General features: G+C 38.7%; 2 protein-coding genes across 4 annotated transcripts in view; one reads left to right on the top strand and one right to left on the bottom strand.

Annotated features, from left to right (window-relative positions):
• Positions 1 to 2,846, top strand: part of LOC128694447 (5-phosphohydroxy-L-lysine phospho-lyase) — a 97,466-nt gene extending 94,620 nt beyond the window's left edge. For all 3 annotated transcript variants that reach the window (XR_008407851.2, XM_053784565.2, XM_053784564.2), the window contains exon 12: positions 1,935 to 2,846. Coding sequence is in view for 2 of the 3 variants with exons in the window: in XM_053784565.2 (XP_053640540.1) it covers positions 1,935 to 1,939 (5 nt within the window). In the remaining variant the exon portion in view is untranslated. The remainder of the gene's footprint in view (positions 1 to 1,934) is intronic.
• A 10,954-nt stretch (positions 2,847 to 13,800) lies between these two features.
• On the bottom strand, positions 13,801 to 18,604 carry RpL35 (Ribosomal protein L35). Its single transcript, XM_053784563.2, has 4 exons — positions 18,498 to 18,604; positions 15,557 to 15,693; positions 15,174 to 15,255; positions 13,801 to 13,966 (listed from the first exon to the last, which is right to left on the bottom strand). The coding sequence occupies exons 1-4, from the start codon at positions 18,498 to 18,500 to the stop codon at positions 13,817 to 13,819; spliced, it is 372 nt and encodes a 123-aa protein (XP_053640538.1). The 5' UTR covers positions 18,501 to 18,604; the 3' UTR covers positions 13,801 to 13,816.
• Positions 18,605 to 19,300: the final 696 nt, after the last annotated feature.

Raw genomic sequence — 19,300 nt, 5'->3', positions numbered from 1 at the left:
TCCAGCTGTTCAAAAATGTCATTGCCACATGACTGGAAATTCTGTTGGACTATGGTATGGGGCAGAATGACAGTACCACTACAAGAATTGAGAGAAAGATGTTTTTCAATAGTGATAGGAGTAGTATCGATATTCGAAAGGAGAGAAAGATCATGAGCTTGGGTAGCATTCTGGACAGTGACGATGCGCGTACCGCTCTTGAGAGCGTGAAATGAAATATCTCTGCCAACATGACGCAGGAGCGCTTTGGCAATACTATGGTCGGAAAGGTAGGCAGAAGAAGAAGTTGGTCTTAAAGTAAAGAATTTAGTCCATTGTGTGGTCCGAAACTGAGCGTGGAGAGGGAGTGCTTGACGTGTCGGTCGTTTCCGAGTAGAATGGGAAGGTAACGACGGAGCATCATCAGGAGATTGACGTTGGCGTTTAGGAGTAGGACCGGAGTTGGTCCGGCATGAAATGGGTGGGCGATTCGAAAATTGCCGTACCGTAGAGGGAGAAGCCGGAAGCATAGTCAAAGGAGAGCGGAGTTCAGACAAATCGAAGGAGTCAGTCGAAGCCCCGGTACCTGAAGCGGGTGAGGAAACAGCACCAGCAAGAGGTACAGGGGCATCAGGAGTGTCCGAAGAGTGGTCTAAACACAAGGCAGGGTCAGAATGGGGTGCGGTATCAAGGAGGGGCCCGGGGGTAGTGGTTTCATGGACTAGGGCTGCCATGGTTAGGTTACTCCTTTGCTTTTTGTTTTTAAGAAAAAAAAAGAAAGAAGAAAAGAAAATAAAAACAAAAAAAAGAATAAAAAAAGGGGGGAGCGGGGAGGAATAGTTCCCAGGAGGAATGAAAGGGCCGGAAATCTCCCTCCGCGCCCAAGAGGACTCGACACCGCTAGTAGCGCAGATGCAGCATGGAACCCGTGCCATACCCTACCCTTCATGCCAGTAAACCAGCAATCCGGGATAGCAACCTCACATCTGCCGAGCTACCTCGGTGGACAAAAGAGAGGGCGGCCGGATATCCGCCACAAAGCATACCTCCTTCAGCCACCACCCCCGGAATCCGAAAGGTGGCTTCCAGAGATACACCCGTCGCCCAAAAGACACCCAAAGCTACTCCGGGATACCGGAGAGGGATCGGGACATCCCTAGGCAATCCAGATTCCACGGCAAACTACGCCACCGCCAAGAAACCTCAACGGAATGGGATCGACCCCGGTGTCCTTTCCCCTACCTAGGAACTAGCGCGCCTGTGGGAGAAATCACGAAGGCTAAAAAGAGGAAGGGCAAAAGGGAGGGGTGAGGAGGAGGAGGAGGAATGGAAAAAGGGGAGGATGGGGAGGATGGGATAGGGGAGGGGAGAATGGGGGGTAATTAGGTTCGGTCTGAGGAAGAAGACCGACAGGGCTAATTATGTGCTGGAGAGAAGAGAGATTTAGCAGATGACGTCACAAATGAGTGGAACCCATGTGTGTAAGTAGTTTATGCAGGGGCAGCACCAGAATTTCTGTATTGGGACTTAGGGGAGACAGAAGGTTCATATCAACAGCCCCTTCACTGAGGGAGGGGCAGGGGTTAGTCTATTATAAAAATTATTACATTTTTTCTTGAAATAACTTTAAATAAAAAAATTTTCACACTAAAGGTCTGAGTTTGATATTCCTCAAGCAAAACAATTCCAAAAGATACAGTACAGAATTGTATGACATTTGATAGTATCAATGGAAAGCCTTGGTTATGCACAAGATTTCAGGCAAGATATGACAAGACTAATAGACCATAATGCACATTGCATCTATGAGCATGCAAAAACTATTTCCAATGAAGATAAACATGCACATGTATAGATTCTTAAATTGAATAATTCTGCTAATTATTCAATTCAAGAGCTTAACTCAAAAAGGTTAAGAAATCTGCTAAAATAACCAGAACTTCTTATTTCCCCAGTATGATACCACCCAGAGGACAAAGCTCGTCAACCAGCATAAACAGGGATATTCGTAGGTTATGTCCTTTCTAGTGCCTCCTTGCAACCTTTGTTATACATATTTGTCAATGCCTTAGATGTGGATGCTTTGTGTGCAAGTACTTCTCAGTATAAGAAATAACCAAGGATACACTTAAAACTGTGGGTTTTGTTATAGTTGTTAGCTTGTTTTGTTTTACTGAAGATGTATAGAGTATATTTAAATATAATAGTTTATACAAAACTTTGTGATAAAATATTTATTTTGCTAGTTCTATTGAATGTTAGCCTCTTTATGACGTGCTATTCTTTTTAAACTTATAATTTATATTATATTGTATAAGAAAAACCTGTGATTGAATAATAAGTGTTAGTTGCATATGCAGTATTTATGAAGCTTTGAAGATGCATTTTAATGTTGCAAATTTTGGCTTTTATAAAAAATATATTCAGCACACTTTTGATGCACAAATTATATATTTAAAAATCAGTGCCATTGTTCTCTACATGAACATAATTATACCTGTTGTTGTTATTGTTTCTGCAACTTTTACAAACTTACAGAGCTCTGTATGATGATTGTTATATCCCTAGTATAAGAATGCATTTGCATATTAATCATTTATCTAATACTTTGACATACATTAGTTTATATAGTTTTTATTTTGAAATATTATGGTGGATTGACTAGTGCTAAACATTCCTGTATCAAAATTGTTGCATAAAATACATTAAAATGCATTTCATGGGATGAAATATGTGCAATAGAATCAAAAGTGCATGAACTGCATGCCTTACTATTGTAATAAATAAACGTTATTAATATTCCTATACTTTATACCCAGAGTTCATATTGTTGACTTGGCTTATAAAAATAAAATGGCACTTAAACATGGTTAGTTTCATTTTGAGTACCTTGCTTGTGATAACTGCTGTTCAATATTTCTTAGTTTTGCAATTCTAGGCAAAGTAGTTTACCTCAAAACTGCACTATCATACACTGCATTTTTATATCTTAGCTAAAGTTACAATGTGTGATTTACATTTTATAAAATATTGTTATGTACAAAGCCACTAACATGCCTGAGCATTTCAGGAAGGTTAATCAATGCTTACACTACTAAAAACTAGACAAACCCATTGCTGGTAAACCCACTCCCAAGTATCTAAATACACTTGCATCTGGTTAGTTGGATTTGAGTCCTGGAGGTATAAGTGCAATGCCTACACTTTAAAGGAGGGGTTTCAGATATTGGCTGTTTGGAGTGACACCTGAACTGTTGTATCCGAGTGCCTTTGCAAACAGTGATTGTGTGAATAATGGCGAAAGTTTTTTTTTTTTGGCTCGCCCTGCCTCAGTGGAAAAAAAAAAAACCTTACATCCTCCCTCCAATATTTTCAGTTTTCCATAGCCTAATTTTTTTTCTAATCATCTTACTCTTTCACATGTTTACTTTAAACTTCCTTCTTTTACATGCTCTCTGAAACTATCCTTTGCAATATCTCTTCTGAATTTCCTAAATGAATAGTGTCATCAGCAAAGAGCAATTATGATAACACCCACTTTGTATCAAATTCATTGTCATTTAATCTCACACTTCCCAACAGCATAGCATTTGCCTATTTTACTCCTGCATCAATATGTTAAATAACCATGGTGCTATCATAGATCACTAAGGCCTACTTTTACTGGAAGATAATCTCCCTCTCTCATATATACCCTAACCTGAGCCTCACTATCCACAAATTATTATTGTAATCTAAAAGAAGTGCTAAACCTACAAGGGTACTATCCACAAAATCTCTTGCTTTTAGTAACCTATTACTTATTTCATATATTTGCAACATCTGCCACTGTGCTTCCCTATCCACCCTCTCGTATGCCTTCTCAAAATTTATAAATTTAATAAAAAGTTCCTTACCTTTAAGTATTGTTCACTTGTATGCTTCAATGTAAACACTTGGTTATGTATCCTTTTTCCCTTCCCTTCCCTAATCCTTATTCCTCTGCAATTCTACTTTTCTCTTAATTTTAACTCCCTTAGTAATGATTCTTCTATCATGAACTTTACACAGCATACTCAGACTTACCCCCCCATAATTCTGACATGCACTTTTCTCCTTTTCTTGTATAGATGAATAATGCATGCTCTCTTGCCACTGTTATCTCCTCTTTTTTTCATCTCATATACTGAATAAGTAAATTAACAACTAAAACTACATCCCCACCTGTATTAACATGTCTATATCCCATCTGCTTAACCCCACTTTCATTCCATCCAATCCCTCACACACTGCCCCTACACTCACACCTTGCTCTTCTTTATTCCTACAAAGAGTTATCTCCCTGCTCAATGCCACTCCAGTTCAGCAGCTATGGACGCTTCAAAGGTTTCATTCCAGCAGAGCTGGACTTACTCTTACTGTACCTGAAATACATCTGAGGAAAGGGTTGAGCTCCAGGGTTTTCATTTTACCATTTTTAACCCTTTCAGGGTCCAAAGGCAAAATTGGAAGGGGTGCCCCAATGTCCAAGAAATTTTGGAGAGAGGAGAGAGAAAAAAAATTCTTATAGAATTAAAGAGTATATTTTTGTGAAGGTAATAAAGCAAAAAAAAAAAAAAAATTCTGATCAGTACTTACCGATATACAGAGGCGAGAAGTTGACCCAAAATGACCTGGTGGCGGCAACATCGGCGATTTCCACAAACTCGCATTTCTTAATTTTACGTTTTTTATACTTTTTTCTTTTCTTTCTAATTTTTTTCTTTTTCTAGTAACATTTGTGGCCTGTGAGACCAATACTGTATGTAATGTACATACAGTGGACCCCCGCCTTACGATATTAATCCGTTCCTGAGAGCTCATTTTAAGCCGAAATTATCGTTAGCCGAATTAATTTTCCCCATAAGAAATAATGGAAATCAAATTAATCAGTTCCTGACACCCCAAAGTATGAAAAAAATTTTTTTTACTACATGAAATATTAATTTTAATACACACACGCACACACAGAAGAAGACATACACAATTACTACTCTACTAAGAATAGAATACATGACACTTACCTTTATTGAAGATCTGGTGATGATTGATGGGATGGGAGGGGTGTGTGGGGAAGTTATTGTTTAGAAGGGGAATCCCCTTCCATTAGGACTTGAGGTAGCAAGTCCTTTTCCGGGGTTACTTCCCTTCTTTTAATGCCACTAGGACCAGCTTGAGAGTCACTGGACCTCTGTCACACAACAAATCTGTCCACAGAGATCTGTACCTCCCGTTCCTTTAACCCTTTGACTGTCGAAACACCCAATCCTGAAGTGTCTCCTGGTGTCAAAAAATATTCAAAAAAAAAAAAAATTATTTTTTCTTATGAAAATGTTAAGATTATTTTTCTGATTTTTTAGTCCCCCTCCCCCCCAAAAAAAATTTCCCATCAGTACTTACTGAGATAGAGGCGTGAAGTTTGCAGAAAATGAGAATGAGCGGCGTATGGCAACGGCGTATGCCACTCACCTGGTAAACTTTGGTTTACTTTTATTCGACAGTTTCTTGTTTTTTTTTTTCACTTTTATTTTTTCACAAAACTTTTGTGGCCTGTAAGACCAAAGTATGGTGCAATGTTCATATATACACTCGTTGAATGTAACACAATTATAGCAAAAACACTAGTATCATGTTCCTAAAACTTGTTTACACAATATAAAAAAATTTTTATTACAATTGTTCTGTAATGTATATACATATGTACAATCACTGGACACTTTTCTAGAACTGCTGCAGCTTGTGGAATTCTTTGAAACATGGGTATAAGCACAATGGTGTTTTACACTCCTCACATAAAACGAGTGTCTGCGTTTTTGTGGGCGTTTTGTGGTATGTCCACAGACAAAACACCTCTTCTGAGCATTTTTCTCGAGAACAGTAGCAGGCAGTGGTATGGGGTAGTGATCACCAGGCCTCAAACGAGAGGACATGTGTTGATAATTTCGTGGGCGCTGGTCTATTGCAAGTGTTGTTCCTTGGTACTTCAATATTATTTGTCTGATGACTGACAAACAAAATTCACCATATTTGAGTTTGTTGTTGGTCTTCAACTTGTACATATTAATAAGCATTCAGCATGGAAATGTCACATTTGTCAAGCAAGCGCACGTTTTGTGTATAATCAATCATTGTCACTGGTTTTCGAATACGTTCATTAGTCACTATCAATTTTGGTACTGTCTTGCATTTCGTTACGGTGAATGGTTGTCAACAATGTGACATCTCGTTAGTCATGCCACCGTAATACCACGATGTCATTGGCAGTAAACACCTGCACCTCATCACCACGAGTGCCTGCGTTGAACCTGGGCACGTGTTTACGATTAGAACGCACTTTGCCACACACGTCATGTTCACTCGCAAGAAATCACTGAGTAAAGGGCTTGTGTACCAGTTATCAGTATACGTATAATGTATGCCCCTTACCAAGATAAGGTGCCATCATGCTTCTCACTACGTCAACTGAGATACCCAATAACATCCTGGTATCTTTCAATGTTTTGCTTCCCGTGTATACAACAATATCCAATACCAGGCCACTGTCACAGTCACAGAGTACAGTTTTATACCAAAGCATTTCCTCTTGCTCGGTATATACTGTTTGAACGACAGTCTACCTTTGAACAAAATCAAAGACTTGTCAATTTCAAGATTCTTGAATGGATAAAAGTACATGTTGAACTTTTCTTTCAGATACATAAAAACATTTCTAATCTTGTATAACCTGTCACTTCTGTCAGGCCTGGTTTTGTCAGAGAAGTGCAACATGCATAACAGTAAGATAAACCTGTTCACTGGGATGATTTCACTGAAGGCCGGGGTAGAAATAAGCGGATCTGTGGACCAGTATGATTTTATATTATGCTTATAGACATGAGGCATAAGCATTATTGTTGCAAAAACCAAATACATTTCTGCAACAGTTGTTTCTTTCCACTGGTGTAGTCTTGACTGTGGTGATATCGTATTTGCCATGGTGTACTCAAAATACTTGTTACTTTCCCTGACAATAGTTTCCTTCAAGGGTGGGTCAAAGAATAGTTAAAAAAATTCCAGTTCATTTGCAGTGTTTCCAAGGGAACAAGTAGGTAGAATTCCACTTTGACAGTCATCAAACTGGTGGAGCTTGAGAACAAAATTGGGATTTTGCTGCCAATCCCAGATACGGTTTGCTGGTGGATACTGGACATAAGCTGGTTGTGCTGGTAGTTGTGGTTGTGGGGGGCTGGTGGCTGACGCTCTGCTTTGTCCTTGAGCTGATGAGTCAGCGCCGTGGGTCCCAGCCTGGGCTGGGGAGTCGTGCATGGCTGTGGCACTACCATCACCACTACCACCACCTACTGATGCCTGTGGTCTATCCATGCCAAGTGTAGCCACATCATCCTCACTGTCTATTCCTGGTGTAGGGCCACGGGATGTACTCTGGGATGTATTCTGTCCCCTGGGCACTGCATAGGGAACACTACCCGAGTGCATGTGGCAGCGTATATACCAACGCTTCACTGGTGAATGTTTCCTCACTATCACTACTCGAATGATCGTCAAGAGCAATAAAATCACAATCCACGTCACTATCATCATTACTGAAATCAGAGGCCTGCCCACACGAAAAATAATAGTTTTCTCTTGCGATGAGGTACAATTGAACGTGACTGAGATGTGCCCACACCAGAGGTAGAAGGTTGAGGATCATCAGGATTTTCTGCACTATTATCGATATCCTGGTCATTCCTTTCGGTCACTAACTGATCAAAGCCATAGAATTCGTCTTCATTTCCACTTCCATCAGAGTCAGAACTATCAGATAGGAAGAGGAGAGTCCCAATTTTCCTTGGAGTGAGAGCTGCCTTGCGACGAGGCATGGTGAACAAAGGTAACTGAGCCAAAGTTCCCACAATGCTATGCAGGCACCTAGAATTTTTCTTCACGGCACACACCCACCACGCAGACCCATTCCCTCACATGTAGGCCTACCAGCCTTCTCGCGCTAAATTTGAAGCCGCAGGAATTTTGGCGTAGATCTACAGTTTGGACCCTCAACGTAAAGCCGTAGATCTATGGCACAGACCCTCAAGGGGTTAAGAATATGGCTTCACCTATACAGTAAAACCTCAATATAACAGACTAATAAAAGATTGAGTATCTGTTAAATCACAATGTTAAACAAATAACCTGCACTTCTCTGTCTGACTAGTTAATGGTCCAAGTTAGTTATTTGTGTATTGCTCCAGTCATGGTATTGTGCCTTTTTATTCAGAATATATACAGTGGTCCCTCGCTTTTCGTAGTTCTCGGCAATCGTAAATTTTGCCAATCATAGGGGTATTTTCATATAAACATGGACTCGCTTTTCATAGGTTGACTCGCGAATAGTAGTTCGTCCGGGACGCGTATGCACGGTGTGAGCCGGGGCGGCCTCCCTACCCAGCCAGTCTGGCATTGTTTACCAGTGAGTGAAGGTCCCCTCAAGTGCTTTTACGAAATATTTCATAATATTCCACTCATTTTAGTGCTTGCAAGTACTAAATAAGCTACCATGGCTCCAAAGAAAGCTCCTAGTGCCAAGCCTGTGGTAAAGAAGGCGAGAAATATGTACAGTGACAGTCTTGGGCCATTTTAGGGAAGTGTGAAAGAGACGCCAGAAACAGAGCTCTCTCCACAGTTACTTTGCGAGACAGGACTAGAGTGACTCTCAAGGTGGTCCAAGTGGCATTAAGAAACAGAGAAGAGAAGCAACCCCAGAGAAGCAATTGGTACCTGAGGTGTTGCTGGAAGGGGATTCCCCTTCCAAACTGTAAACAATCCAATCTCTCTCCTCCTCCAGTCTCCCATACACTAAGAAGAATCTCCAATAAAGGTAAGTGTTACGCTGTTAATGTTTCATTCATCATTTCCCATTGTATTGTTTATGTACTACATGTATATTACATGTAAAATTTTTTTTGCTTTAATACTTCTGGGCATCAGGAACGGATTAATTGTATTTACATTATTTCTTATGGGGAAAATCGATTCGCAAATCGTAAATTTTGTTTATAGTAACGGGTCCAGGAACGGATTAATTATGAAAAACGAGGGACCACTGTACCTGGATTATTCAACCTCTTACCATAAGATATCAGAAACACTGCTGGGACAAGTGTACAAGTCTTCAAGAGGAAACTGGACAAGTATCTTCACCAGCTGCAAGATCAAGCATACTGTGATGGATGTTCAGGGCAGCAGGCCACCAGCGGAAACAGCCTGGTTGACCAGGCAAGCACCAGACGAGCCTGGCCCACAACCAAACTCTGGGAACACACTCAGAACTCATCAAAGGTAATAGTATATAACCCCTTAACTGTGGCATACTCAGAATAAATTCCTGTGGAGGATCAAAATTTTGAAAAAAAAAAGCTTAAAAAAGTACAATTTTCTGAATTAAATAAGAATAAAATAAGTGTAATCTGATAAAAACATACTGTTTTATGAAGTGTTGAAGTTGGCCGAGACTGATGCATTGTTGGCAACATTGGCATTAAAGCCCCAGTTATATTTTATGGTTTACAGTTTTTCTAAGATAAATAATGTCCAATTTTTTTTCTGTATTAACTGATAAACACAAAGTACCATACTTTGCAATGAAAATGATTTCAAGCAAAAATAATTTTGTAAATAGGTCAGGAAGCACCATAAGAATACTATCAATATTCACTTTAAATCTGTACATTATCATAACTAGTGCTAAACCCATGAGGGTCATAAATCTGTACAAAAACATGGTTTATCTAATATCTAATGATGGTTTCTGTTATGCAACACAATATATAGGCTCGGTTGGTAAAGTACTTGGGGTCACATACCAAAGGGTCCATGGTTCAATCCCTGGCATGGGTAGAAATGTTGGGCATATTTCCTTACAACTGCTGCCCCTGTTCATCAGCAGTTAACCCTTTGACTGTCACGGCCGTATATATACGTCTTACGAGGTACCGTGTTTGATTTATATATACTCATAAATTCTAGAGGCTTCAAATCAAGCAGGAGAAAGCTGGTAGGCCCACATATGAGAGAATGGGTCTGTGTGGTCAGTGTGCACCATATAAAAAAAATCCTGGAACATGCAGTGCATAATGAGAAAAAAAAAACTCCGACCGTTTTTTTTAATTAAAATGCCGACTTTGTGATCTATTTTCGTATAGTATTTATGGTTGTATTCTCGTTTTCTTGGTCTCATTTGATAGAATGGAAAACATATTATAGAAATAGAGGTGATTTTGATTGATTTTACTATAAAAAGAACCTAGAAATGGAGCTCAAAGTAGGGGAAATATTTGATTTTTGCCAATGTTCAAAAGTAAACAAATGATGCCATTGTCCAATAAATGTCCAACTAGCCATTCTAATATGCAGTCATGAATGGGTTGATGTTATTTATACAATTATTACAGTATTGCAGTAGTCTGCATAATAGTAAGTCTTCTATTTTTTGTTTGAATAAAAATTCAAAATAGAAAGCAAGAGTAATATCAGAGGGGCTTGGAGACATGACTGATGAACAAAGAAAATGTTATTTTAGAGCCAGGAATGTCTGCATTGTTCATTCTGGACCTTATTTTGAAATTGTCATATTTTTTAGTTTTCGTGAAATTGGCCAAATTGCAAATTTCTGATTTCTTACCACATTATTAGGTAGCTGAAATTGGTAAATGGGTAGTTTCTTGTACTCAATCGATAGAAAAAATGGAGTTCTAAAGAAATAGCTATGAGTTTGGGCGACTGGAACAATGGAATTAGCCAAAAATAGGGCTCAAAGTGGGCGAAATCGCCGATTTGTAAACAGCGCCGAGGTCGCTAACTTCGCAAGAGCATAATTCCGTCAGTTTTCCATCAAATTTCATTTTTTTGGTGTCATTACAATCGGGAAAAGATTCTCTATCATTTCATAAGAAAAAATATTTTTTTTTTTTTAAATTTTGCGACACCAGGAGACACCTCAGGATTGGGGGTTGCGACAGTCAAAGGGTTAAGTAGGTACCTGGGTATTAACTGTTGTGGCTCACCTGCCAGGGAGATGGTAATATACCTAGGATGGGCTTTGAAATAAGCCAAGGTACAATAACAGCTCTTTGGTCTGTAAAACTGAAGAGAGGAGTATAAGAAAAAAAAAGCTTAAAGGCATTATGGAATACCACACAACTTAAGATGTATCAAGTATACGTTCACTTGCTTGGCTTTCTGCTCACGTACAAAGATGCATAACATTGAGTCTCCTCCTCTGTAGCAGAACAGTATCGGGTAAGTGTGCACCAGCCTTCAGCGGAAATGGATAACTTTCACTACCATGGCGTCGACATGTTGACTGCACTTCACCTGGTATTTTTCTATTCTGTCTTATGACAGACATGAATTATTATTATACATGGAAATTACTCAATCTGGGTTTTGGTGCCATTTTCACCTGGGACACTGTATGCATTTAGCATTAACATTTACAGATGGTAAAAAATTCATTTGGCACCTGCAGCTCCTGATGCATTCCACAGACCCAATTTGCATGTCTGATTTGTCTACCAAATGCACATTGGCATTGTTTATCTGGAGTTTATCTGGAGAGAGTTCCGGGGGTCAACGCCCCCGCGGCAAGTGGTTTCATCTGCTTGCCAGTCAACCTTCCGTTTCCTTCATTTGATGCCTGTGTATGGTCGTCATGTTATAACTTGTTATGCCATTAAAATGTCATCTTGTTAGTGGTATGAAATGCCTGAACTTCACTGGAGTCCAGTGATTTCATGATTGACAGTATATTTTCCCTTTTCTCTCATTGTCCTGCATGTCTATTATTCAACTGCACTAGTCCTAACATATCACGTATATTTTTTAATGTTTGCTTTCCTGTACACAGGACATCAACTAAACAACTGATACCAAACCAACATTGCTTACTTGGTATATATGGTTTAAAGGAAAGTCTTCACTTTAATAAAATCAGAGACTTCTCTATGCCAATGTTCTTGAATGGAAAAAAAAACTCCTCTCTAAATTTATTTCAGGCACATAATTACTTCCTGTAATTTGTAGAGCAAATCATCTTTGGGGATTGCTTTTATCAGAGAATGCAACATATTCAACAAGAGAAAGCAATCAATGGGCATGATTTGATTAAGCTGGTACATGTGGTAGCAGGGGTCGAGTCTTAGTTCCTAGCCCTCCCTCACAACTTGCAGCTTGCCAGATTCTCTCTCAGCCTCATGGGCCGTATCATACCTATTCTCAAAACTATGTAGTCTCCCTCCACTTCAGGGTCATTCCATTTCTCAACCACCCTGAGACTGGAGAAATACCTTCTACAGCCCTGTGACCCTGAGTACCTATTTCCTATTTCCCACCTCACAACAGCCTGCTTCTGTCCGCCCTATCAATTCACGAGTATTTTGTAAATCGTCATCATGTCTCCTTGGCCTGTCTGTCCTCCAGGGTTGTTATTCAGTTAATTTAGCCTTTCTTAATAGCTCATACTCCTTAGCTCTGGAACTAGCCTCATTGCACATTTCTTCACTTTCTCCAGTTTCTTAACGTGCTCCATTAGGTGTGTTCTACAGTGTTGCTACAAGTATCTGTACTCTTACTTAAGATATATTATTTTCATGGGTGTGGGGCATCAGCATTAGTGTTGCAACAAAGAGTTGGCCTCCGTGTACTTTTAATAGTTATGTCTGGGAAACAATAATATTCATCAGCATGGCATTAAAAAAATAATTAAAAGTAGTTAAGTTCAGTGGAATCATCTGTTTGTGGAATTCAACCAAACTCCACTATCTGTATCAAACAAATATTAAGCACAATTGATATATTTTCCTCCCATTTCCACACTGTTGGTCTGCAGGTACATAATACTGTATTTGCCATTGTACCACTGCTGGTGGTATCAGATCATGATATTGTCAGAGGTGGTAGTGTTGCTAGTGATTATGTTGGCACAGCTAGTGCTGTTGCTGCTGTTACAGCTAGTGTTGATCCTGCATGCAGTTTCCAGATACCAGTGAAAACAATTAAATGTCACTATCACTGTCCTGCAACAGTATCACCCTAGATGTTACCACAGAACAGACTGTGCAATGGTACACCAGTGTTTATTCCATGGGCAAATATTTTATGCCACTATCACCTGATTCAGCTCTCCTTGTACATTCCTCTCCACCCCATCACCCACAACACTATCCAATTCAGGGGTAACGAACCGTCAGCATCTTACTTTGTTGTGTGGCAAGACTCTCGGTGGACGTCACTGCCATATCTTGGGTTAAACTGGCGCTTCTTAAATTCCTAGTTGTACTACCATTGCTGTCCCTTTCAAAACTGGAAAAGATCCTCCATTATCACCCTCTGTCACTGGTGTCTGGATTGAATAATATTAGCCAGATTTCACTGCAAGAAAAAGTAGTGTGTCAGCCAACCACTGAGCCTGTTCACTGGGTGATATTACCCAAAATGCTCCATGCATACCCAAGCAGTCTGGATTTTTCTTCTAATGGGCACAAGGTAGCTAGTAACCCAAACACAGCTGACACCTAAAATGGAAACACTGGGACATAAGGCCTAGAAAAATTGTGCATGCTAGTATGTGCTAGCTCCTGGTCATTACTTCTCTATCTAGTTGTGTTTGGGGTTTACCTCAATTTTCAGGACTTACAGTACCTGTTTGAGCAAGTTTAGCTCACAAAAATGAAAATTACACAATATACTCATTTTTATTTGCAACAGCTTCTCTAAGCCACAAATATAAATTTATAACTTACAATAAGAGGTAAGATATACAATATATGTTGTTGTCTTTTATTTAAGCCTTGACAGCATATTTCCTCCTAGGAAAATTCCACATCCTTTTGGACTGCTTAGGAGTAAGAATCTGAAGCTCCCTCTTGGTTAGAGCACGTCTGATTGCGCGAGTCTTCTTTGGGCGCAGATCCAGAGGCTTGAATCTCTTGTTCTATCGAAATTAATGCAATTAGCAGAAATAAAAATGCAAATATATGTAAATCGTAGTAACATTCAGTATTATAGCTTATGTAACACTCAAAAAAAATTTCATTATATGCAATAAAGTCTGATACTACAGGTTCAATGAGTAATTGCACTAAAGGACATTTTCAAGAAGTAATCTAGAAGTACATTAAAGAAACTAAACTAGGAACAAAGTACAAGGAAAATTTCAGTATTATAACAAAATATATAAATGTAAGACATTAAAATCTTAGAAGAAGAAAAAAAGCACATTCATTAATTTTACATATTGCATGATACCAACTATTTATATCAATAAAAATAGCCAGTTATGCTGGTCTTACAGTAAACTATCTAGAGGAGCAACTGGCTAACTTTTTCTGAGTGAGTAGGGTCAGTGAACACTCCCTCCACTGCTGTGATAAGATCTTTCCATGTAACTTTCCTTCATACATTTAAGTCTACCACACAACCTTTCTCCCTTACTTCCCCCCCCCCTGCCCAAAATAAATAAAAATCGGTGAGGAATCCTTTGACAATGTTTTGGTCCATTATGGACCACGGTCATATCAAGACTGAGGTGAAAAAAGTAGTAGGGCAGAAGACACCACAGAAGGGAATGTTAGTAATACATGCAGCAGTGGTGGTGGTGGTGGTGGTAGTAGTAGTAGTAGTAGTAGTATTGGTGGTTGTCATAAAATCAGCAGCAATGGAGGTAACAACAATGAGGTACAGTAGTAGTTGGTGGTAATACTGCTACTTCCTCATTAGTATTACAGGTAGCATCAACACTGTTCCTGCTAATTCTACGATGACCACCACTACTGCTGCCACTCTCTTCCCCAGTTCCCTCCTGTACTGTCTGCTGGCATTCTCTAGTTTTCTTGTCTCAGGTGTGACTTGACACTGGCTCAGGGGAGATCAAAATATCATCACAAGTTCCTCTGTTTAGTGGGTTTTTTTGATGAACCTTAATTAATGCAATGCCAATTATTGAGAAGCAAGTCAGTAAGTTAAAAGTAAATAAATACTGCATATTGTCAAGCCCACATTGAAACAACATAAATGCTATGAAAAACTACTTTCATGGTCACACCCAACCCATTTTACACCACCACTACATCACTTCACACACTAAAGTAATCAACTTTAAATGAACTATCAGTTATGACTGACTAAAGCAAAAAACTAACCTTATAGAATTTCCTAAGGTTTTCTTTAGTCTTCTGGTTGATGACAATCATAACACGTGCAATCGACTTGCGTACAACTCGGCTAAAAAAAGAAATACATTACTGTATGTATATCAAAGTTCCATACTGTGCTTACATCTTTGTACCAACAATTAAAAAAATACATGATTTCTTATTTGTGTTTTTCATCTTTTTCCACAAATATTTTAAACACACAAGCCATCTTCAACCAAGGTAATAAGAAGAAAGAATGAGAGAAAGAAAATGAAGATAGATTAAATGAGCTGAGGTAGGTAACAGCTTTTAGCTTGTAAAGTATGATAAACTGTTACTCTACAAATGCTGTGCCTCACCAAGGAAACAAAACACTGGACTAGACTAACATTTTAGAGAGTTTTGAGGCAGCTCCACCAGTGACTTTCGCTACACGCAGACCTGATAGTTCTTGTTTGAGTTCCTCTAACTGCTTCAATAGCTCATCCTTTTTCTTGGTACGCAACTCACTGCACTTTAACTTAGCCTGAAAAAAAAAAAAAAGGGAATGCAAGAGAAACTGCTGCATCAATGAGAAAGATAAAACCTTTTGATAAAAAATTAAACTGTGAAATGGGTAATTAAAATTCTTCTACAAGGGAGCAACATTTCAGTGATTCATGCATTTTGCCTGGCTATATCAATTTCATCATCATATTTAATGCAAAGTGCTAAACCCCTAAGGGAAATACAGTGCCAATGGGTGTGGGATGTAAGTAGAATAAATCCAAGGAACCGTAAGGTTATTACAATTCTTTGGATCAAAGTAATGTTTCAGCTAACTGCAAGTTGGCAATACACCCTCTCCTTAATCACGGCATTCCGTTCCTAAGACGACATCAGTAAATAAATTCGTTGCTAAGCAAGGAGCATACTGTAATGGTAGTGGGTTTGTGTCGACCATCTTTGATATTGTTTTAGCGTCACCTTTGCAGCATTTATAACATTTTTAATATATTTTTAAATGTTTTTACAGTATGTACTGTATATTGCAATAAACTGAATAGTGGGAATCAGCTCTAATGTACATTATTTAGGTATACATACTGGTCAGAGAGCCTATCGTAAGTCCGAGTCATTGGTAAACAAGTATGTCGCTAACCATACCACTGGCGGGATTGAACCCGCGGTCAGAAAGTCTCAAAACTCCAGACCGTCGCGTTAGCCACTGGACCAGCTAACCTTCCTATGGTGTAGAAATATACCTAGTTGGACGAATCTTATTGTGGCTAGCTGGTCCAGTGGCTAATGCGACAGTCTGGAGTTTTGAGACTCTCTGACCACGGGTTCAATCCTGCTGGTGGTATAGTTTGCAATCGTGTCATTACGATTTCGTGAGTTATGTCACTAAGTGAGGAGAGGCTGTAATACTACTACTACTACTAATAATAATAATAATCTAGTTCTACAAGTACATGTACAAGGTATACAGGCCTAGCTGACATCAATGACATACATGTACTACTATATAGAAAGCAGTGGTGTCTTGCAGCTAAAATTAATGGTGCTGCTGCTTCAGAAAATATTTAGCCAGGGTTGGCACTGCATCAGTGGCGATCTCTACACAGAGTGCAGCGTCATATCTTGGAAATGTGCGCATACACACAACAGCCAAACACAGTCGCTGGAACTGTGAAGCACACAGTTCCATACAAGGATTTTTTGTTATTTTTTCATGTATTAGGGGATGGCTACTGACATTAAGCTTAAGGATTATATAATGTACAAGTATAAAGAATTAAAGAAGAGGAAAAAAAAAATTATAGAACGTTACCAAGTGAAAAAAGGGGGTGCTGCCGTTCCAGTGCCTATACATAAGCCGCCACTGACAAAGCCACTTATGCAGAGCATTTTGGACAAATTAAATAAATTTTGTCCCAGGATGCAACCTACACCAGGCAACTAACACCCAGGCACCTAATTTACTGATAGGTGAACATGGACAACAGGTGCCTTAAGAAAACACATCCTAACGTTTCCAACCTTACCAGGGATCAACTTACTGACCTCGGTGTGAAAGCTGAATGCACTACCAATCGAGCTATGGGTTACCTCAATGATGAACTCACCACTTATGCGAGGTCCACAAACTTATGTAAATATTAATGTGTATTTCAAATTGTCTTGCAGTAGACCACTGATTAAGACACGAGTGAACCTCACTCTTTTGTGTCAGTGTGACTTTGCAAATGGTCAAAGTCAGACCAAAACGTAAGCAAGTTAATTCAGGTACAGGTACACAAATACAGTTACACAGATTATCATACATGGCAGCATACATGTAGATTACATAGGATAACCCAAAAAAAATCAAAATAATTTCCACTGGGGTCCTTGTCCGACGTGCAGGTTACCTGTGTATTGCACCAGTTGTGGTATTGTACCTTTTTGTTCTTTATGAACCATTCCTTGTACGGTTCTTAGGTTCCCCCCAAGATAACTCTGCCAGAAATGTTCAGGCAAGTTATGGCTTTCTTTGTACTTCACAACATTTTATATGTAAATCACACATTGTGAACTTTACGTAGATATGAAAATTTCAATTTGAAGATGCTATATGTGGTCTAGTAGTTAAATAAGGATATATGGAAATATTACAAAGGTAGTACTAATGGTGAAGCAAAATATTATAATGAAAAAGAAGCGCTAAACCTACAAGGGGTCAACAAACTCAGGTAACCTCGCTGATGACCGAAATATAACTTTAAATGTAAGTTGACAAGGTAGATGACTGTAGTAGGCTGTGAATTATACCTGCCTAGTGTGTCACTAGGCCTACTAAACAATAAAATTTTATTGAAAGCTTTGTCCCAGGACCTAAAAGTTTCAAATAAACATGATTCTCGCAGATTTTTCTTTCAAATTACTTATATGCCATATGTATTTGTAGGTCTACTGCAGGACTATTATTATAAATTATGCGCTAAACCGGAAAGGGCCATACAGCCTGCAATCCTTCACTCTCGTTGTTTTTCTCTAGGAGTAGCTATTTACCACAAGATATGCGACTAAAATGAATAATATGGTGATAAAATTAAATACAGTAATGTTACTTACGGAAGATGCAGCTAGCTCGACTAACACTCGTTAAAAATATATAATTCCAACAGCTCAAGACGATCACAAAACAAACCACCCATTAATACTGGTAATCTTCCCTTTACTTAGCTTTTGTCGATCATATCTAAACTCGCATACATTTCCCAAACCATAAAGATAATGAAAATGTTGCAGTGGCACCGTGGGGAGGTCTGATGGTCAAGAAATAGTGCGATAATATCGAGGACTAACCATTGTTGTGGGGGTGTTGTTAGTGAAGGAGCCAGGGAGGTTGTTGCTGCTGCTGCTGCTGCTGCTTCACTACACTCAACTGAACCTTAACATGCGCAACTTTAATGTAAGTAAGTAAGTAAGTAAGTAAGTAAATTTATTCAGGTATACACAATACAGTTACATAGAATTATCATACATAGCAGCATATGTGTAGAGAACCTAGGATAACCCAAAAAAGTCAGACAGAGTGACTTATTTCCATTGGGGTCCTTTTACCTTATTATTATAATATAAAGGTTATAATATTTTCTTATTATTCTATAATGAAGATAACATCTTATTATCATACTAAAAAGACTATCTACTACACGAGGGTCATTAAGACTATCTACAATACGAGGGTCATTAAGACTATCTACTACCCGAGGGTCATTACGACTATCTACAATACAAGGGTCATTACTAGGGATAAGGTAAAATGAATTCACTCCATATATAATGTTTATTTATTTTACAGGAAAATATATTTGTGTTAAAGAGATTGACTTACAACAGTTGTGTCTCGCATGAACGAAGCCCATAATTATTTATTGGCTGCCCGGAATTCTAATTCAGAATAATAATAATAATAATAATAATAATAATAATAATAATAATAATAATAATAATAATAATAATAATAATAAATACCAGAATTTGCATTTGCATGAGTGTCATCCATCAAGGATACTGCAAATCTCCAAGCGGACATTAACCAATTCTTTAATGGGCCGCAGAAAATCATATGAAATACAAGGAAGACAAATTTTAATTACTCCGGT

This window comes from Cherax quadricarinatus, chromosome 60, assembly GCF_038502225.1.
Source record: "Cherax quadricarinatus isolate ZL_2023a chromosome 60, ASM3850222v1, whole genome shotgun sequence".
NCBI classification, from domain to species: Eukaryota; Metazoa; Arthropoda; class Malacostraca; order Decapoda; family Parastacidae; genus Cherax; species Cherax quadricarinatus.
The sequence above is the reverse complement of the archived record's forward strand: the minus strand, read 5'-3'. Positions and strand labels throughout refer to the sequence as shown.

Bases quoted from the DNA above. Each gene is read 5' to 3' on its own strand.
- RpL35 (XM_053784563.2), bottom strand. The intron at 15,256-15,556 runs GTTAGTCTAGTC...TTCTTTTTTTAG, and splicing joins GCCTCAAAACTCTCTAAAAT to CCGAGTTGTACGCAAGTCGA. The intron at 13,967-15,173 runs GTTAGTTTTTTG...TAATTTCGATAG, and splicing joins ACCTTAGGAAATTCTATAAG to AACAAGAGATTCAAGCCTCT.